We start from the raw sequence: 21,549 nt of genomic DNA on the forward strand, positions 1-21,549 counted from the left end.
TTTGTATCATCCTATGGTGTAGGCCATACAGTACTCTTTGAAATATGCTGGACTTACTACACCATACAAAAATCTCTCGTGAAACTAGTGCAGCCCACGAGTAGTCAACCCAAGCGGAAAGAAAGCCCAGAGCTAGTTCCACGCGTATAAAAACAAGACTTTATATGGTGTAAGACTGTAAGCCCTTTTAATGCCATATTTTTTTAAAATTATTGTATGGACCACATCCGAGGATGATCTAAACCATCCAAGTGATGGACCACAACGTAAATAGGTTGTGCCCCAAAAATCATTTCCAGAGGTTTGGAGAGTTTTTATATGGTGCAAGGCCTTACAACAATACGGTAGAGGTACCACCCTTGATATTTGATCCAACAGCAGAAAGGAGCTGCTGTTGGATCAAGTATCAAGGTGGAGGTATCTCACCTTACAAGGGCCTCATTGTTGTAAGGCCTTACACCATATAATTTCTCCGGTTTGGATCATCCTGTAATGTGGTCCGTACATAACTTTTTGAAAAATGCGGGCTACAAGAGCTTACACCATATTAAAACTCAGAAACCAGGTTTAGATTATTACCACGAGAGTTACATTTCTTCCCATTCCTAACAGCAATTAATAATAAGGGGTGCAACTTGGGCGGGCTCAACCTGGAAAAAAGTCAGGTTGGGTTGAGTTCAGGTCGGGTTCGGGTTGAGAGCTTGGCAACCAGACCCGAGTCAACCAGACATTTTTAATATTTTTTATTTTTATTTTTTAAGCTTAAAATCTCGGGTTGGATTGGGTTGAACTCGGGTTGGGTTCGGATTCGGGTTGGCAAAAAGGATTCCTCGGGTCGGGTCGGGTACCTCGTCGGGTTGGCCCAACCCGACCCGAGTTGCACACCTTAGTAAAACCGTACCATTTCATGTGGATGACATGAGCACAGGAACCTACTACAAATTTGGGCAGAAAGACGAAGAAGATGAGCGAGAGAGAGAGAGAGATGAGAATTTCAGCTTCTGGGCCTTCCTTTTCTACTGGAATGGAAACTAGCCGTTGCAGTTTTTCGGTTGTGGGACCCCCTCGAATTCCGAACTCTCCTCTTTATTCAAGTCTTAAACCTAAAGGGCCTACACCATTTTCTACAATTAGAATTCAGAGCAGCAATAGACCGGGGTTTGATTCAGGTATACCAGTATCTTTACATCCAAAGGTTGGATTATCAAGTGATTATCCCTTTTAGATATTTTTAATTTTGACTGCTTATGAGCGACTGGGCTCTCTCTCTTTCATTTTTTTTTTAGATATTCATATTTATGTAATGAAATGATGTGCTGATTAACATGGAAATTGTCTTAATTTCATTGTTTCTGATAAATTTAAATGGGTTAATTTGCTTTTCCAATTCCATGACGATGAACTGTTGTTCTTTTGTTAGATTTTTTTCACTCTGCTATGTATTGGTGATGGAATTTAATTAGAAAAATGGATATTTATTACTGCTTTATTCTCTTTTATCTATTAATTAACCATCAATTGTTTTATGAGGGAAAAAATGATTTTATATATGGGTTTTTTTTTTCTCCTAAAACAAAATTTACCCCATTTTCCACTTAAAAATGGGTGTTGTTAAAGTATAAAAGATAAATAACGCCTTAAAGTTAACATGGTATCAAAGCCAAAGGTCTCGAGTTCAAACCTCCCAGATAGCAAAAATCCACATGCGATGGTCGGCCCAAAGTGGGACCACATGTGCCACGTGTTTGCCGAGTGGGCCACACGCTAACATGGTATCAAAGCCAAAGGTCTCGAGTTCAAACCTCCCAGATAGCAAAAATCCACATGCGATGGTCGGCCCAAAGTGGGACCACATGTGCCACGTGTTTGCCGAGTGGGCCACACGTGCGGGGGAGTGCGGGGGAGTGTTAAAGTATAAAAGATAAATAACGACTTTCTCCAATAGCGAGAAGTCGGTAAGTTAACAGGTGTCAAATTTGCTTGACGCCATTTTACATCAAAAGAAACAGAGCCTTAGTTTCAATAAATCAAACTGGGTTAAAACTTAAAATGCTACTATATATATTTTTTTTACATTCACATGTGTGTCTCGTCCCTTTATCTGGTGTCTTATGATTTCCGGATACATTGTTTTCATATCGTTTTCCTTTTTGAATTGTTTGCAGAAATAAATTTGTCATTTTATATGACTTAATAAATCTTTTCATGCCTGAAATGAGTTTCTGCTTTTTTGCATTCACATGTGTGTGTCATCCCTCTTCTGTTTTTTTGCTTAAAGATGTGGTATTCAATATTCTGCTAGGATTTTTCTGCCCAGTTTGGGCTTGAATGTTCACCATAAACATGTTCATCATCTACTGCTGGTTGGAAAGTACACTGAATAACATGCAGTAGTTGTTTTCAGTACCCTGTTTCACCATGTAACAATCACTGAAGCCAGCTGGTCTAGTCATTGTTGCAGTTGTGAGATCTTTGTTCAGGTGCACAGAGTCTTTATTTCACTCAACTTAGATGCATGTAAGGTCTTGGTTAGTCGATCGGAAAAGAAAAATCATATAATGTTTCAGTAAGAGAAAAGAGAAATATGCAGTGATTTATTTCTATCGGAAGAAGGAAGCAGAACCAATATATGTTTGGTGAAAGAGTTACAAGAATTTCAAGGAGGTTCCTGATATTCACACCCCCTTGATATTGGCACTCTCTTCTTATTTCAACCGGCTGTCCTGGGCTGTTGCAATTCTCAACCAGTTGCAACAGCCAATGACGAAAGTTTAAAATAAATAAGGGGATGTGTGTGTGTTTTGAAACTGAATCTTTTTTTTTTTGAAGAAGGCAACAGAATATGTATATATATATATATATATATATATATATATGAATAAGAAGAACCGAGATGGTCCTGTTGGAACAATGAGCAGAGAAAATAGCAAAACAATAACTTAAGGGGGGAGATAGTCAAAACACTCCAATTCGGCCCGAGAAACACCGCTCTTAGCCAGGGAGTCGGCTGCCACATTGGCCGATCTCCGGACATGCTGAAATACCATGGAGTAGCCCTTTGCTCTATCCTCTATCTCCTCAAAGAAAGGCACAAGTCGCCAAGGGGGAGAAGCGGCTCCCGAAAGCCAGCGAATAACATTTACGGAGTCGCCTTCGACTATCAGTCTGTCGCACTCCAAGCGAGGCATGGAGAGAATCCCACTGTGAACGGCTCTAACCTCCGCCTCAGTCGAGTCGGCAAATCCAAGAGGCCCCGAATAGGCCCAAATGACTTCCCCTTTGTGATTACGATATAACCCCCCCACTCCAGCCGCTCCTGGGTTGCCAAGAGAGGAACCGTCAAAATTGAGCTTCAGAGACCCCGGCGGCGGGGGGGACCAGGAGGGCCGAGATTTCACTTTGGTAACCGATTCCATGCATATGGTGGACCACCCTTCCCAGAGGGCATACGCAGAAACAAACCGAAAAAGAGGAAGTGAACGGGCCCAGGAGATGACCGCTGCTACCACCTGTATATATATCCAATATGGGACCCGGGCCTTCCCTTCAAAGACCCGCGCATTCCGCTCTTTCCACAAGAACCACCAGGATGCTAAGAGACACATCTTCCACAAAATTCTACCTTTCCTCTTCCACGGAGCCCAGTCCCAACTCCGAATAAATTCGGCCATAGAATTGGAAGCAACCCAACTGACTCCAAATCTAGAAAAGAGATGACCCCAAATATATGAAGCAACCTGGCAATGTATAAAAAGGTGGTCGATGGATTCTCCGGCGGATAGACATAGGGGGCAGTGATCCACCAGCCACATTCCTCGCTTCTGCAAGAAATCCATCGTCTGAATTCGTCCCCAGCTAACCGACCACCCAAAGAAAGCAACTCTTGGAGGGCACGGGTGGCGCCAAACCGCGGAGGACGCATGTTCCACTAGAGTGGGGGTCAGATGGATATAAACAGATTTAACGGAGAAAATCCCCGACGGATTCCAAATCCAAATTCGACGATCTACGCCCGAAGACTTGATGTAGCAGGAGGCCAATAAGGATATGAGGGCGCTGTAATCGCTTAACTCCCGAACAAAGAAGGCTCTGCGGAACTTGGGAGTCCACTCCACTTGCCCTTGTACCCGAGCGAAACATTCCGATACCCAAGCATCTTTCTGAGAAGATACAATATATAAGGCAGGAAACAAAACTCGGAGAGAATGGGACGAACACCAAGGGTCCTGCCAAAACCGAATGCGATCCCCCCTATAGACTCGGAAGCGCACTCCAGGGGCAAATACGGACTTCAAACGCAATATGTCCCTCCATACAGTGATTCCTTTGATTTTAAAATTATCAACGGAGTCCCAATTCCCATGAGATGAACCATACTTACTGTCAATGACCCGAACCCACAAAGAGGAGTGTTCGTCTCCATATCGCCACAACCACTTGCCCATAAGGGCCTGATTAAAGAGCTGGACTCTCCTGATACCCAAACCTCCATTTTTAATTGGTGAGCAGACTAGACGCCATTTAAGAAGGGAGACCCCCTTGGAAGTCCTTGAACCACCCCACAAAAATCGTCTCTGAATTTGCTCTATGCGCTTAGCAACAAAAGCGGGACAATGAAAAAGGGAAAGAAAATAAATCGGCATATTAGAGAGAACAGCCTTTATAAGCACCAATCTACCTCCTTTGGATACCAAACGGCGCTTCCATGTGGCCAACCGACGCTCAATCCGTTGTATAATAGGAGCCCATAGGTTGTGTCTCGGACGGCCCACCCCGAGGGGGAGACCCAAATATGTAGCGGGAAAGACATCTAGACCGCACCCCATAATTCCGGCGAAGGATGAAGCCTCGCTCTCAGATACATTAATTGCATACAACCGAGATTTGCCAAAATTGGATCGTTGACCTGAGACCATCTCATAACACCGAAGCATGGCTTTAAGATTGAGAAGTTGGGAGAGGACCGGAGAACAGAACAGGAGGGTGTCATCCGCAAACTGAAGCAGTGAGACTTCCACCTTACTGTTCCCAATTAGGAATCCTCTATATAGCCCCATGTCACTACCTTTCTTCAGAATACTGCATAAGGATTCGGCCACTATTAAGAAAAGAAATGGAGAGAGAGGGTCGCCCTGCCGCAATCCTCTAGAGGATTTGAAGAATCCTTTTGCTGAGCCGTTGAGGAGAACAGAAAACCATGCAGAGGATAAGCAATTCCGGATCCACCCTCTCCACCTTTCCCCAAACCCCATACGACCCATAAGATAATCTAGAGCGGCCCAATCCACACGGTCATATGCTTTCTCCATATCAAGCTTGCATAGTATGCCGCCTTCCCCTGTCCTCCGGTAATAGTCAATGGCCTCATTTGCTGTTAAGGAACAATCAAGAATTTGACGCTTGCCTAGAAAAGCACTCTGATTTACCGAGATAATGGATGGAAGAACCACTTTGATACGGTCCGCCAGCACCTTCGCAAGCACCTTGTATAGGCTGCCCACCAAGCTAATCGGACGAAAATCTGATACTTTGGATGCTCCATCAATTTTGGGAATAAGGACTAGAAAAGTTGCCCCCGTCCCCTTGTCGAGAATAGCACCCTCAAAAAATTCTTGGAAAAAACGAACAAGATCCGGTTTGACTGTGTCCCAACACGTCTGAAAGAATGCCAAGCAGAATCCGTCAGGACCAGGGGCTTTATCCTGAGCTAGAGAGAACAGAGCGATTCGGATTTCCTCCTCAGAGAAGGGGATTTCCAATCCAGCAGAAGCGTCCAGGCTCAAAGTGGAGAAACAAATGTCTTGGGGTATTGGGCGAACAAGCCCGTCAGCGGAGTACAGAGATCGGTAGAATGCAATAGTTTCCGCAATAATCTGCTCCCGGTCAGAGACAATAGCCCCTTCCACTTCTAAAGATTCAATTCGGTTCCTTCGTCTGCGAGCACTGGCTATGGCATGGAAGAAGGCTGTATTTTTATCCCCCTCCAACAACCACTTGACCCGGGATTTTTGCCGCCAAGAGATTTCTTCAAGCTTTAACAACTCTTTATGTTCTTGGATGAGCCTTCCTTGTTGCTCAAAATCCTCCGCCGATGCCGATCCGCGATCCGCCAATGAATGAATCTCTAACAAGCGGTCCTCAAGAACCCGCTTCCTGCCGAGGGCAATCTCTTTCTGCTCCTTAGCCCATGTTTTTAATTTCCCTTTGATGAACCTTAATTTTTTGCCAATGACGACATCACTGGGACCCGGGAAGGTACAATCCGCCCACCATCGGACTAATTGAGCCTCCAAGAGGGGATTTTCCAGCCAAGCTAATTCAAATCGGAAGGGAGGGGGGTCCCAGGACTCCATTTTAGGGGACAAAAAAAGAGGGCAATGATCGGAGACAGAATGGGGTAATGCCTGCTGGTAAACTTCTGAGATAGCTGCCAACCAGTCGCCCGATAAAAGAAACCTGTCAAGCCGGCTCCGGTTCGAACCTCTTACCCATGTGAAAGATGCACCGCGCAACGGTAAATCGGCTAGCTCGTTGTTGGCGATAAAATCAGCAAAATTTCTCATACCCACAGTAATGCGCTGACCCCCAATACGATCTCGAGAATCTAGAACTTCGTTGAAATCCCCCCCTATACACCAAGGAGCGGAACATAGACCACGCATCTGATTTAATTCTTCCCAAAAAGAACACTTTTCAGAAGGGGACAAAGGACCATAGACTCCTGTGAAGAACCATTCTGATTGATCATTACATTTGCGGAAGGCTACAGATAGTGAGAAGACCCCTCGCCAAACATCCGAGCGGGCCCACAAAACGGTATCCCATGCCACCAAGTGTGAAATAGTGCTGGTCAACTAGGAAATCAGTCTTGAGTTTCCATGTCCGACTTGGGTGAGTGAAGGAAACATCATCAATTTCTATAACTATTGGTCGAATTAGCTAGCCCATTTATTTTAGTGTTTTGAACTTGTTATTTGAAGTCTAATCAAACTAAGTTGACTCAGCTGAGTTCTGAGCCTAGTGCAAGTTTTGAACACCAGAAACCTGAAAGAGCAAAAGTTCAACAATTCCATATTTATTGATGGCATTCAAAGTGCAAAGATTAACTCCAACTAGTTTGGGACAAAGCCTTAGTTGAGTTGAGATTCAAAGTGCAAAGATTTAAACTTAGACCCATCTTGTAGCTCAACTTCTGTATTTTGCTAACTTTGTCTCATATGTTTTAGTGACACTGATAGAATTTCACTTGCCATCGTCCTCTATTTTACATGAGAAAATGTCCATAACCTCCATCTTAATTGCATTCCTTTCGCCTCTAAGTGCTCTGAAAATATGCTCATTTTCCCATGATCTTGCCTCTGCGGAGTAGTTTCTATGTCTCTGCCTATTCTATAAGTGATGGAGGTTTTGGAGAACTTTAGAAAGGAAAAATAATTCTAGAAGTTCCTCACTTTTTTCTCTGTATCGTTCCTCTTTTTTTTTACAGATGATGAAAGATGAGTTGAACCAACCCTATTCAATTTTTACTTGGGCTCTTCAATTCACTATAATATCCTTTTAAATTAACTATAATCATATTATTTCCCTCTAGGTCATGGAAAGAAAAAAATTTCCCAACAAAAAATTCTCCATCAGAAATGGTTTTCTTGTGATCCAAACAGGGCCTTAGTTTCATATGCCATCAATTATTGTGTTATCTGGCATTGAATATTACATGGAAAAACTGGTATTTTGTACACCTTTTTTGGATGTCTGAGAACTGGACACAGTACATTGCGGGATTCGAGTTTCAGCTCAGGTAATGTGGTTCTATTGTAACAGAACAGATATCCCATAGTTGAATAAACTTCTGGTTTACCATTGTGCTTCCCAGATTTCATGCAAACGCTCATATGCCGATGACCTTTCTGCTGAATACTGTGATGTGGATTTAATGATTTGTTGCAGGTGAGAGTGATAGCAAAGCTGTATTGGATGCCTTTTTCTTGGGCAAGGCTTTGGCTGAGGCACTTAGCGAACGAGTAGAATCTACAGTCGGGGAATTCTTAAGCATGTTTGGTCAGTGGCAAGCTGAGCAACAAAAGCAAGCACGAGACCTCCAGGTAGAAGGTCACCTATGGATTTCATATTATTTACATGATATCTGCCTACTTTTTTCATTTTACATTATATCAGACTGCTACTTCTATGGTATTTTATTCTGAAACTGAGTAATATCAATGCCTTAGATGATTAAAACTTCATCTATATGTACCTTCTGGAGTTCTTAGCAAAATCCTCAGACATCTCAGAGCATAAGAGGAAACAACTAAAAACTGGGGATTTCAAACCATGTATGGTAAACATAGAAGAGAAGGAATAATTTGTCGTGGGTTTTAGAAATCCCAATCTGTATAACATTCGAAGTATTGCCATTTCTTGCTACTTTATCATTCTCACAATGTAGACATTTCTTTATTTTGTTGTACGTGCTCAGAGATTTCCTTTCATCAAGCCCTTAGGGAAATGCAAATGAGATTTAATACTCAATTGGAGATACGACTAGATATGAATACAAGATAGGCATACACGGATATGAATACAAACACATACAAAATTGGAGATACGACTTGACATTTTTCAAAATTTAGAACACGGGTAGGCCGAAATAAAATACTATTTCGGGTATTATCGATTTCGGGTTTTGGTTGAAATTTAAGACCTTGATTATAGCATCTTATATATTCAAAAATTAAATTCAAAATAGCAACAATTGTTAGAAATGGTCGAAATTCCTATAATGGGTATTTTGGTCATTTTGAGACCAATCACATATGCATTATGTATTTTGGTAGTACTTTGAATGAAAGGAATAATGAGACTCCAATGTTTCTCTCTTCTTGTATCTCTGTCTCTATGGTTGCTCACACTTGAGGAGTTTTTACATGATATTAGGGCTACGGGATCAAGATCCAAGAGCATTCTTCCCTCCAATTCTTCAAACAAAACATTTCTTTTTTCCTTTTTTTTTTTTGCATGGTTCATACCACATATCTTTCATCTTTCCTCTCCTTTAGTCAGATTAGTGATTTTCTTTTGTTCTCTTCCTTCCAAAATCAAAGCTCCTTCTCTCATTGTTTCGTTCTCATTCTTCTTTCTTATCTTTCTCATTCCCTTTTGTAAAATATTTCAAAAATCATCACTTTCCATGCTTTTCTCATCTCCATGACTTCTTTTTTTTCTGAGTGATGCTAGGGAAACCGAGAGTAGGACCTAAAAGGGGACCGAACAAATAGATTCACGCCACAAAATCACAAGTGACGTGAGCCACCCTTAATTTTAGGGAAATAATCAAAAAGTAAATTTTTTTTAACACATGGCGTGTTCTCGTTGCAGCTCCCCTGCTAGGTGGTACTCTCGGTCTCCATATCATTTTCCTTTTTTTTTTTCAGTCAATTTTTCCTTTTCTCTTGCTAACCTAAGCCTAATTTAAGTGAGTTGCATGTTAGCAACTCATTTATCTCTTTTCACTTACTTCCTTCCCTATCTCTTTTCTTCTCATTCAAGTCCTTTAGACTTTATTTTCCTTTGAATTTGGTCCCTATCTCTTTATGCTTTTGTAACTCAATTCCCTCACTTAATTTGGTGCATTTTTGCACCCAACTTAAGTCATTAGGTGCATGTTAACTGTTAAGACCTTCTTTCAACCTCCAACTAAAAACCCATGAAATGACAATCCTAACCCTATGGAATTCAAAAACCCAAGTCCAACAAATCCAACCATGTGCTCCTATTTCATTGGATTCTTCATCCGCTTCCCTTTCTTTTAAGCCTTCTTTTTTTTCATCCTCTTAGTCCTCTTTGTCCCAACCCTATTTTGTTTCTCCCATCTTTCATATTTCTTGTTTCTTCACTCTTAGATCTCTATCATGATTCCTCTTAAGTACATTTCCTCTTTTTACTCATCCTCTCCGTTTCCCATCTTTTCCCCACTCGTCATTATTAAACTTTCCCATGACAACTTCCTCTTATGGAAGGGTTCGCTTCTTCCCCTCTTAATCTAAAAAAAAAAAAATCTTCTTACCCTTCAGGCACAGGGACTCCTTGATCATCTTGAAGGCCTTGATTTTCCTCGATGAACTAAGAAAGTTCAATTCGATAGAATGGAAGACTGAAGGAGTTACCAACCCTACTAAATAGTATTCTCGGCTGCTGGGAGTGCAACCCAACCTATGAACAATATTATGCCAAGGACTGACTTCTGATAGCGTGCATTAATTCCAATGCGTCATTCGAAGTGCTGGATCAAGCACTTGATATTACATTTGCGCGGCAACTGTGGAAGACATTACATTCTTTCATTCCAAAAAATCTGAGGCTCAAATCATACAACTCTGGGTTGCTGTCCAAAACAGCAAGAAATGTCATCTATGCAAGAATATCATGGGCGGATGAAGAATTTGATCAATTCGTGGCCATACAAGAATCGATTGATGACAGGGTCAAGGTCCACTACACTCTCCAAGGTCCTTCTCCACATCTTCCCCTGCCTTTTGGTTGTCATATTTGTGGTACAGAATCATACAACTGTGGATTGCTACTATCGTTGAGCTGCACTCTGATGCATCTCATTTTGCCTTGGATACATCACGTGGTTTACTTAGTCCTCACCACACCTTTCGAAGTCTCATGGGTTGTGGGAATGGGTCTCACTCATTTTATCATATGACGTACATGTAATAGTGTTTCTTCCTTTTCATATTCCTTTTCTTTTCGCATTATCATGGGTGGTGGATTCTTCCTTCCCATCACCATGTTGGTAGGGTATGTTTCTCTTCATGTCTTGGTTTATTTCATATTTTTGATGTATATGTTGTATCTAGTTTTGAAGTAAATTACTGTCTGTTTCTTAGTTTTCTTAGCTTCAATGTTATATTTTCATTAAGGATCTGCAGACAGGGAAGCTGCTCGCTATGCAACACATCATCTATTAACAATGAAAGGTGTTGCTATTGATGGGGGCCTCTTTATTCTTTTTGTAGTCCTTTTTTTTTAATTTAAACTTATTTGAACTGGTGTATGTTTTATTTCCTTAATTGGGTTGTTTGCGAAAAAAGAGAAAGGAAAGAAATTATGCATAATTGGTGGCAGATCTCTTAAAATAACATGGTTTTTTAAAATTCAAATAAATAAGATCTATGATTTGTGGACACAGACACGAGTGTCGCGCGTCGACACGGACACGGAGTGTCGGACACGGCAAACCTCCAAAATTTAGAAACAGGGACAAGGTTAAAATAGAAAGCATATATATGATGCAACACCAAGTATTAGTTAAAGAAGAGCTAAAATGGAGCTTATAATAAAAGAAGAGTTAATAATAAAAGAGGTAACCACAATATGCAATATTAAAACATAATGTCACACTTGATACGGCACAAAAACATGTCCACACACCCACATTAAGAGTAACACTTATGGTAGTACATTGAAAAGTGTCCAAAGGAGTGTCGACATGGGTGGACATGCGTGTCATGGTGGACATGCGTGTCATGTCGGACACGGGAGGACACATGTGTCATCAATAAATTCGAAGTGTCGGCTAAATCATAGAAAAATACACGCATGTTGTGTCGGACACGGTAGGACACGTGTGTCATCAATAAATTCGAAGTGTCGGCTAAATCATAGAAAAAGATTGCTTAGATTGATAAATCATAATAAAGAATTTTGATCTGGCTGTATCTGATTTCCACACACCCACATTAAGTCTAACACTTATGGCAGTACATTGAAAGTGTCCAAAGGTGTGTCGACAGGGGAGAACACGGGTGTCGTGTCGGACACGGCAGGACACGTGTGTCATCAATAAATTCGAACTGTCAGTGAAATCATAGAAAAAGATTGCTTAGACTCTGATAAATCATAATAAAGAATTTTGATCTGGCTGTATCTGATTTTTCTTTTTTGGACCAATTAAATTTCATATTTTCCAAATGAAAATTTCGTTAATGACTTGTACATTTGTGATCTAATTGAAAAGTGAAAGATTTCTGCAGGACGAAGTGTTTGAAAGAGCAAAAAAGGCGAGGGAAAAAGCTGCTCGCGAAGCCATGGAAGAGCAAGGGATCATTCCAAAGTCGACAGGGACATTGGCGGATCCAACAACTCCTGTAGTTTCACCTCCATCCTCTGATCCAAATAACAAAGACGACAGCATAGAGAACGTGTAGGATTAATTTGCTCTTGTTCTCTTATAGTTTGTTCACATGCACCAAGATTCGACCCTTTTTAATATTTGATTAGCAAATTCTATTTCGTTTTTGGCTTATTGTTTAGCTCACTGATAAAATAAATATATAATTAATCAACTTAAAGAATACTAGTTTATAAAATGAGAAAAAATTTGGAAGAACACCAGTTTTTTGAACTGTGTGAGTCCACAACCACTTCAATAATTATTGTTGTGGTCGACCCATCCTCATTGGTTAGAGGCTATCAATGGATTTTCACCAATTTAATGTGAATTGTTGTCATTTTAGTTTGGGGTGCTGATATTAGCCACCAACTCCCGGTTTCTGATGGGAACCTCTCTCACGACCTGCAAATTTGATTTTTTAGAAGAGAAGGAGGTGACCTTGTGTTTTTTTTTTTTTTTCTCGACACCAACTAGGTGGTCAGCAGACTGTTGGCATCGAAGATAACGATCAATTTCTGGATCCCACATGAAGACAGAGATGTGTAATACAAGCCATTCATGTTTGGTTCCGGTTTGCATGCTCCAATGCCCAGCTTTTGTAGGGGTTTTATTTGGGTTTTGGGTGCCACGTCATAAGAAAAACTAAATTTGGTTGCCATTAGACGAATGGAATCTCTGGAGACTACGAGGGATGTCTCCTAGTTATCGTTGTCAGGTGGCGTGTCATCCTGTATCCTCCCAACAAAATTCAAGTAAAAAAGGTGGTTTTTTGCTTGGATTTCTTGGTATGATGTTTTTTCCCTCTTATCTCTCTCTATATTAGAAATGACACCTCTTACCACTACTCTATGAGGTTGAGCCAAACACAACTTACCACTATTCTACGAGGTAAGTTCCAGGTAAATCCAAGTCTTGTCTCCTCCTTGTTGACTGCACTACTTACAACCCTGCTCTACGAGGTAGATACCTGGTGATTGCTTGCACCACTGCTCTACGTGGTAAATACCTGCAACCAAACAGGGCCTACGGCAACCAGTGTAGCCCCAGTCCTTGACAGATCAAGGACCAGAATCATCTGGGGTGGGGGAATAGGAAAGAATGTATAGAAGTGTTATTTTAAGACAGATGACAAAAGTAACAATTCAGTACAAAGCAACTTAACAAAATTATAATTTAACACCTTACAAACTTGTCTTACTCTTTAGGCCTCAGTTCAATTCCTTGTACAATCAATCCTGCCTTTTCATTACCACTCTTCACCTCCATCAAACTCATCTCCACTTCTCCTTGATCTCCATCATCATTGAAGAACTCGCCCAATTCAATCTCCATCCATCCATCGTTCCGATCACGTGGGACCCGAATGACCCGTGGGTCCCACATGTTGAGACGAGGCCTGATTGTTCTCATGGAGCACAATGTATTGAATCGATCCACTCTAGTTTGATGTTGAAGTCTCTGGCTATCGTTCGCTAGCAAATAAGCACTTGTTTTGTACACAATCCCTCCTATTTGAATGGATAGTTCTGTTGAAGGGTAATGAAGTCCGTGTGCACCTTCCACGAATTTTAGAACAATGTAAGCAACATAAGTTGTGTTAGGAGAGAGAATTCGAGTGTTGATCTTGCCATGGATTTCCAACCAACAGACGCTCAGTAGCTCGGCCACCTCTGGGAACCTAAGAGAGAATTCACGTGTACATCTTTAAACACAAAACTATCTCTGATATCTCTGAAAAATGAGTTTTATATGATGTGTGGGTGTGAAGTCCGGTATTTTTCAAAAAGTACAGTGGGGCCTACTAGGATAATCCAAACCTTATGTTGAGGTTTCTATAATGTACGGTCCCATTGCAAATCGGAGGGTTAGGATCATCCTATGGAGATGATTTGCGCGGCACAGCCTATTTACTGCATGGCCCTTCAACGGTTTGGATCATCCTAAGAAGTAGAGCCCACTGTACTTTCTAAAAAATAGTGGACTTCACACGTGCACATCTTATAAAATCTCATGATAAGTAATCCTCTTGGATTCAAATGCAATGCCTTCCCATGTAGAGTCAAGTGTACTAGAGTTTTAAAAAGAAATTGGAAGAAAAGATTCTCTGAAAATGCGTTCAAGAGTTTGGCTAATTAAATTTCCAAAAATCTTTTCTAGAATCGAAAATTTCCTAGGAATTTCCCTCACCTAGGAAATTTTCAACCCTGCTGGACCCTGGAATTCTTTTTTAGATGACTACTTTTTTTCCCAAGGATTTTTCTCCCATAAAATAACTTATCTGGCTTGCAAATAAACTGAAGAGCAGAATATAAGATAAGAAAAGTGAAGGAAGAATATATAGAAAGGAGGGTAACAAGAACTAACCTTGATTTAGTGAGAGAAATCCACCTCCAATATCTTGGAGTATCTCCCCATACAATGAGAAGCTCTCTCGCAGCCAACATGTAACATTTCTTACCAGTCTCTCTTTCTAATGAGAAACTCTGCCATTGGAAACATCACATGCTCAGATATTAACCTATACATGCCGTTTTTTATGTAAGAGATTATTCCTACACTGCAATCTCAACCTCTTTGCTACAAATGCCCAAATATTCTAATCACCATTCAGATGATCCTAACCATTGATCAACTTGTTGAGGCCAAAGCCCACAACCAATAACACCGGTCAATTTTTCACTAGCGAATACATGGAAAATCCAAGAATCTTGCACAAATAAGATGGAGAAAATATTCCAAACCTCCACAATTGTGGATGTAACAATTGGTATCAAATCATCCGGGTTTTGCACAGAAGGTATTTATGAAATTGCTTGAGCAAGACAAAGTTTGAGAAATGACTAGCCACACATTTAAGGTGGAGCCTTTTGATGGGAGACAAATTTTGAGTTGTGGAAGATGAAGGTAAAAGACATGTTGATCCAAAATGGGCGTCATAAAGCTTTGTTGGGAAATGAGAAGAAACCGGATGCCAATACAGATGATGATTGGGAAGACATGAACCTCAAATCAATGTCTACAATATGGTTGAGCTTGTCGAATGAAGTTTTATTCAATATTGCACTTGATAAGACGACAGCGGGTTTATGGTCAAAGTTGAAAAGTGTGTACCAAACAAAGTCACTCACAAACCGGATATTCTTAAAGAGGAAGTTGTTCTCTTTGGAAATGAAGGATGGTTCCAATGTTTCCAACCATCTAAATGAGTTTAACAACATTCTTTGTCAATTGGAAAGCGTTGAAGAGAAGATGCAAGATAAAGACAAAGCGGTAATTTTACTTTGCACTCTACTGGAATCTCATGAACATTTTGTTACTACTTTAAGCTGTAGTAATTGAGATTCTCTTTTTTTTTTTGAAATGGTGGAAAATATCATTAATAAATGAATGGGGGCCAAGATGGACCAACAGAATTACAAAAGAAAATAAAAAATAAAAAAGCAAGAACAGATACATCAATGAGGCAAGTAATCAAACCACTCAAGGCCTGCCCGATGAACCCCAGACCTGGCTAAGGAGTGCGCATCACTATTAGCAGATCTCCTCACTATTAGCGGTTCCTCCTTGGAGATTTTCCTCTTTCTTTGATGAAATTTCAGTAATTGAGATTCTCTAGACTATGATTCGGTGTGTAGTACTCTACTTGCTGAAGAACTCTAGAAAAAGGTTTCTTTGGGAAGTTTCTATAAAGGTTGTATCGGAAGTACATATGACAAGAGACAGAGTTAAGGACCACAGTGGCTCTTCAAAAGTTTTTTCAAGAAGTAAATCAAGACAGAGATCTAACTGGAATGGGCATGATGGCAAGAATGGTTGCTGGAATTGTGGTGAAAGTAGACACTTTAAGAAGAATTGTCCATGAAAGAAGAAATCTGATTTTGAAAAAGGCTTGAACTCCAAAAGTGAGAAAGGTAAAGAGAAGATTGGTGGAGTTCTTAGGGATGAGGAAGGGATGGTGAGGTGGGCTTTTGCGGGTCCTATAGGAGTTGCCGATTCCAATGAGGCGGAAGTCTGGGCTATTCATCAAAGTATCAAATTGTTGGTGGGGGAAGACCTAAATCGAGTGGTTGTGGAAGGCGACTCTATCAATGTTATTCGTTGGCTCTCCGGCTCTCATATTTTTCCTTGGTATTTTGCGGATCCTTTCAACGAGATAAAAGACATTGTGGGCATATCTAGTACTTCCTTTCGCCACATTAGGAGATCGGCAAAATGGAGTGGCGGATTCTTTGGCTAGGAGAGGGGTCCACTTGGAATCCCTTGAATAGTATGACTTTCTCCCTCCTTGATTTTTGTGGTTGCTCATTTTATTTGTACATTATTTGTATTCTCTCTTGTTGTATTTTTTGACCTTCTCAGTCTTTTAATGAAATCTTTTACCATTAAAAAAAAGAAAGAAAGATTGGTGGAGATTCTAAGGAGGCAAATCAAGTGGAGGTAATTGAATCAGGTGCTATGGAGGATGGGGTGTTGATGGCGGGTTGTAATATGGAATTTCACCAAGATTGGGATCTTGACACAGGTGCTGCTCATCATATATGACCACATTGATCTTGGTTTTGCACATATGAGTCGTGTGAAGGAGCCTTGGTGAAAATGGAAAAAAACTCGACTAGTAGAACACTTGGTGTTGGCTCGGTTCGATTGAGATTGTTTGATAGGATGATCCGCACTCTTGAGAATGTCTGGCATGTTCTGAATATGTCAAAAAGTTTGATTTCTTTGTCTACTTGAAGTTGGAAGGTTTTAAATTTTTTTGGTTGGAGATAGTCCTTAAAGTTTCTAGAGGGGCTCTTATAATCAGGAAGGGAGTACGAGTCAGGCTCTTGTACAGTAACGACGTGCCTTAGTTGATGATGTTGCAAACATGATAGTTGATAAAGGCTATGGAAGAAGAAATGCAAGTCTTCAAAAGAACAAGACATGGGATTTGGTGGAGTTGACAAAAAGGTCGAAAGTCTCCTGGTTTCAAGAAGGCTCGGCAAGCTGTGATTTTTTTTGAGTTTGTTGAACCGGTGATGCACAATTACGGTTCATTTTTTTTTTGTTTGGTGTGGGGTCCCACTTTGGTAATTTAAGTGGGGTGTTTCCTTTACTCTCTATTTATGATTTTGCATAGTGCAAGATAGAATGGGGTTTAAGAAAGGAGTAATGTTGACTTGGTGATATAAAATCATCGGTTTTATTTCATTCTTGGAGTGGGTCCCACTTGGCCCATTTTAAGTGGGATATGTATTCTCTCTATATATGTGGTTTGTATATGAAAGAGAGGGTTTAAATAAAAAGGGAAAATGTAGAGAGGAGAGGAGAAAAGGCTAGTGCAAGACAAGAGGGATTTTCTCTTGGGGGGCCTCGGAGGGCTTTTGTGGTGGAGTAAAAGCAAGGTTCTTCTTCTTGAGGAGAAAGCTAGGGCAAGGCAAGAGGGGTTTTTCTCTTGGGGGCCCTAGTAGGGCTTTTGTGGTGAAGCAAAAGCAAGGTTCATCTACTCAAGGTTGGAGAGAAGGTTTAGGGCAAAAAGTTGTGCTTTCTCTTTGGGCCCTTGGAAGGCTTTTTTGTGGTGAAGCAAAAAGGGGTTTTCTTTCTCTTCTTGTTTATCAAGGTGTATTCTTCTTCTTCCATTGTTCTTCTTCATAGAGTTTTCTTCTTTGCAAGAGAAACATTGTATTGGAGGGTTTTCCAAAGGGGTTTTCCTCATACTCGGTGTAGAGATTTGAGGGTTGCTTTGGGGTTGCATAGAAGGTTGGAGAGAAGGGTTTTATCGGTGGAGGTAACATTGTACTATTTTGGATCTAAATAGTGGATTGTGTTGCCTTGTCCATGGAGTAGCCCATTGTGATGAAGCACGTAGTAGATTAGCCGGAGTCATTAAAGTGGAAATGTTGAATGGTTTCTTTTGCTCACCTAGTAGTTTTGGTTTGTTGGCATATATTTTCTCCATCTTGTTACAAGATCTTAGATTTCTCAGTGTGTTCATTGGTGGTAGGTTGGCCGGAGTTATTTAAGTGGAGATGTTGAATGCGATAACTGTTGCCGTTTAAAAAGGGAAATGATATATTTGCCCCCTTTTCTTCCCCAGGCCACCCTCTAGTAGTATAAAAAGGGCAGTCATAAATACACTAGAGAGGGTGGCCCGAGCATATATCACTACCCTTTTAAAAATATATTTGAATGGCTAGGATTGTCGGATCAAGTGACATTTTGCGATCGTAGCCCCATTTCTAGTGGGCCCATATTTGCAATGTTGAAGAAGGGGTGGAAGTTTCCTTCCCCCATGTACAATCATTAGAGAATAAAATCAGATAGACATTAGAATAAGATCAATACTTTAAGATTTGATCTATGATTTGGCCGACACTTCGAATTTATTACCGACTCACGTGTCCTATAGTGTCCGACACGACATGCGTGTCCACACGTGTCGACACTCCTTTGGACACTTTTAATTGTATTGTTGGAAGTGGTCAGACTTAATGTGGGTATGTGGACATGTTTTAGTATCGTGTCAAGTGTGGCATTCTGTTTTTTTATTGAATATTGTGTTTACCTCATTTGGACAACTCGTATCCATGTCGAAATTGGACACACGAATCCATATCCACAAATCATGAATACATATGCTTTCTATTTTAGCCGTGTCTCATTTCTAAAGTTTGGAGGTTTGCGTGTCCGACATTCCGTGTCAGTGTCCGTGTCGACACGCGACACTCATGTCTGTGTCCACAAATCATAGGATTTGATTTGATCAGACTAGATTAGGCAACTGCATTAGATTAGGATGATTTGGGATGATCTCTTTCTATTATTATCTTTAGTGCTCTATAAAAGCACTCTTAAGATTGATTGTAAGTATCCAAAGATTAATGAAAATTTCATTCCTTATCACTATGCACAAAAAATAAAAATAAAACCCTCATAAAATTGATCAGGAAATTACCATTTTACCATTGTCGATGAGAATTGGGTCACGACAGAGACGGAAATAGAGGTCCTTCTTGGACGAGAACTCGACCGGAGAGACTGATCTCGATATGATCTCCTTATAATCGGACGGTAGAAAGTTCTCCCAAACGGAATCGGAGTTTGATGCCGAACGGAAGATCAAAGAGACGAGTGCTGATTTACACGCATCTCGAGGAGAATTGAAGGATATAGTATGAGAAATACAGCCTTCAGGCATTTTACAAAACAAATCCGCCCCTTCCATTACTAGATTTCTCCCAAAGGGGAAGAAGAACAGAAAAAAAAAGCCTAAAACGTATTTTTATACTAAACAACCCTGCTTCGAGTAAGTGCCCGTCTTATTCGAACAAATTTACAAGAAAACCAGGTTGGGTGTTTTTGTCAGATGTGAAGAGATAAAGTCTTGTTTCGTATTTTTGTTCTAAAGTTTAAACGAGGGTATGTGGCAGACTAACGCTTTTTGACATTAATTCATGTTAAAGGGGTGCGAATTATCCTACATGGGGTGCGAATTTATCACACCCTATAGAAGAGCTGTAAGAATTTTGATGGATTTGATAGCACATGTTTTGACTTTAGTAAAAATTGAACTGTAGGTGATGGATGATTATAGTAAAGAGAAATCTCCTAAATTGATTAGGCATTGCTAAGGTCCATTGCAAAAGGCATTTCGCGGTTGTTCTGTCGTACGTCAGACCAGCCACCTCATGAATGGAGACAATAGTAGTGTGCCCAATGTAAGCCCAATAAGTCAGATGTTTTTAATTGAGATGCAAGTGCCCATAATAGATAGGTTCCAAAATTTCCTTTAGCCCCTGTTCGTTTAAGATTTTGATAACCGATTTTGAGTCCAAAATCGATTATTGGACTCAAAATTACTAGTGATTTTGAGTCTTATAATCAATTTTTGACTCATAATCAGTTGAGTCCCGGCAATTTTTCGCCAGTACCACAGACTAATAGGTGTTAAATGTAACCGGTTTTCTGAGTGCTCATGTGAGAATTTTTTTTTTAGAATCGGAAAATTTCCTCACTTTCTAGGAGAATTTCAACCCTTAGGGACCTTGGAATTCCTTTTTCATGCATTTTTTTCAAGTATATATATTTTTTGATAGAATCACTTACTTTGTTTGAAAAATATAGAAAAAAGGGTAACAAGATAGTAAATGAAATCCACCTTCAATGAGTTAAGAGTATCTCGCCCACATGATGGGAAGCTCTCTTCCACACCCAACATGCAACATTTCTTACCACATACTCTCTACCGCGTGAGACTTTGGCTTAGAACGAGAAATAGGTGATGCAACATCCTTGACAAATTCATCCAATTGGACCCACACTCAATGTAGGACCATAAGTTTAGGATGATGTAGTCAATGAAGGGATCAACATTCAGAAACTTGTTGGGGTTAGCCGTAGCCGGACATTCATTTCTTCATTCATATTAACATATAATGTATTTATGACACCACAAACTATAAATTTCTATGCTATAAACAAATTTGTCCCATGTCACCCTTTTAGATAATTTTCCCGACCCATTGCCGATACTAAGTAGCAGTCAAAATTTTGTATCCATTTTTCATGATATTATGCATGGATCGGATATATCATGGCCAATTCCTCAGAAAAAATGGTGGGCGATTCTTCCACAATGGAGTCTGATAAGTGAGATTTCGAGTAAGTGTTTACAGAATCTTCTTCTGTCCGAAGAAATGATTCATCGAAATAATGAGTCACCCGTTCCATTGATATGGACACATCCGAGATCACCAATGCTCGGGAATTCAATCCTTTTCCTTCTTCTTGTTGCTGGATATCTCGTTCGTACACATATTCTCCTCTAGTGAGTTACAGACAGAGTTAGAAAAGATAAAATCCTGATGATTCCATCATACATGATTGAGTTGCGAAAACTTCTGGATAGGTATCCTACATCTGAACTGAATTCTTTCTGGTTAAAGAATCTCTTTCTAGTTGCTCTGGTTAAATAACCTCTTTCTAGTTGCTCTGGAACAATTAGGAGATTCTCTAGAAGAAATATGGGGTTCTGCTTTTGGCGGCAACATGCTATTGGGTGGTGGTCCCGCTTATGGGGTCAAATCAATACGTTCTAAGAAGAAATATTTGAATATCAATCTCATCGATATCATCGATCTCATAGGTATCATACCAAATCCCATCAATCGAATCACTTTTTCGAGAAATACGATACATCTAAGTCATACAAGTAAAGAGATCTATTCATTGATAAGAAAAAGAAAAAACGTCAACGGTGATTGGATTGATGAGAAAATAGAATCCTGGGTCGCGAACAGTGATTCGATTGATGATGAAGTAAGAGAATTCTTGGTTCAGTTCTCCACCTTAACGACAGAAAAAAGGATTGATCATTCCACTCCATCGATAAG

General features: G+C 40.3%; 2 protein-coding genes across 2 annotated transcripts; one reads left to right on the top strand and one right to left on the bottom strand.

The window, feature by feature from the left end:
- Positions 1-804: 804 nt before the first annotated feature.
- On the top strand, positions 805-12,297 carry LOC143861208 (uncharacterized). The gene is made up of 3 exons (XM_077372144.1): positions 805-1,169; positions 7,948-8,102; positions 12,039-12,297. Exons 1-3 carry the CDS (start codon positions 965-967, stop codon positions 12,210-12,212), a joined length of 534 nt encoding a protein of 177 aa, XP_077228259.1. The 5' UTR covers positions 805-964; the 3' UTR covers positions 12,213-12,297.
- Positions 12,298-13,267: 970 nt separating this feature from the next.
- Positions 13,268-19,424, bottom strand: LOC143861960 (F-box protein PP2-B10-like). The gene is made up of 3 exons (XM_077372938.1): positions 19,113-19,424; positions 14,543-14,661; positions 13,268-13,856 (listed from the first exon to the last, which is right to left on the bottom strand). The coding sequence occupies exons 1-3, from the start codon at positions 19,380-19,382 to the stop codon at positions 13,373-13,375; spliced, it is 873 nt and encodes a 290-aa protein (XP_077229053.1). The 5' UTR covers positions 19,383-19,424; the 3' UTR covers positions 13,268-13,372.
- Between the last annotated feature and the right edge of the window lie 2,125 nt (positions 19,425-21,549).

This window comes from Tasmannia lanceolata, unplaced genomic scaffold, assembly GCF_043159265.1.
Source record: "Tasmannia lanceolata isolate RefF3 unplaced genomic scaffold, GAP_Taslan_0.1 ptg000037l, whole genome shotgun sequence".
NCBI classification, from domain to species: Eukaryota; Viridiplantae; Streptophyta; class Magnoliopsida; order Canellales; family Winteraceae; genus Tasmannia; species Tasmannia lanceolata.

Coding starts and splice junctions, on each gene's coding strand:
- LOC143861208 (XM_077372144.1), top strand. CDS start 965: ATGAGCGAGAGAGAGAGAGAGATGAGAATTTCAGCTTCTGGGCCTTCC. Junction 1,170..7,947: donor TAGACCGGGGTTTGATTCAG/GTATACCAGTAT, acceptor GATTTGTTGCAG/GTGAGAGTGATAGCAAAGCT. Junction 8,103..12,038: donor AGCAAGCACGAGACCTCCAG/GTAGAAGGTCAC, acceptor AGATTTCTGCAG/GACGAAGTGTTTGAAAGAGC.
- LOC143861960 (XM_077372938.1), bottom strand. CDS start 19,382: ATGGAAGGGGCGGATTTGTTTTGTAAAATGCCTGAAGGCTGTATTTCT. Junction 14,662..19,112: donor TCATCGACAATGGTAAAATG/GTAATTTCCTGA, acceptor TTCCAATGGCAG/AGTTTCTCATTAGAAAGAGA. Junction 13,857..14,542: donor ATTTCTCTCACTAAATCAAG/GTTAGTTCTTGT, acceptor ATTCTCTCTTAG/GTTCCCAGAGGTGGCCGAGC.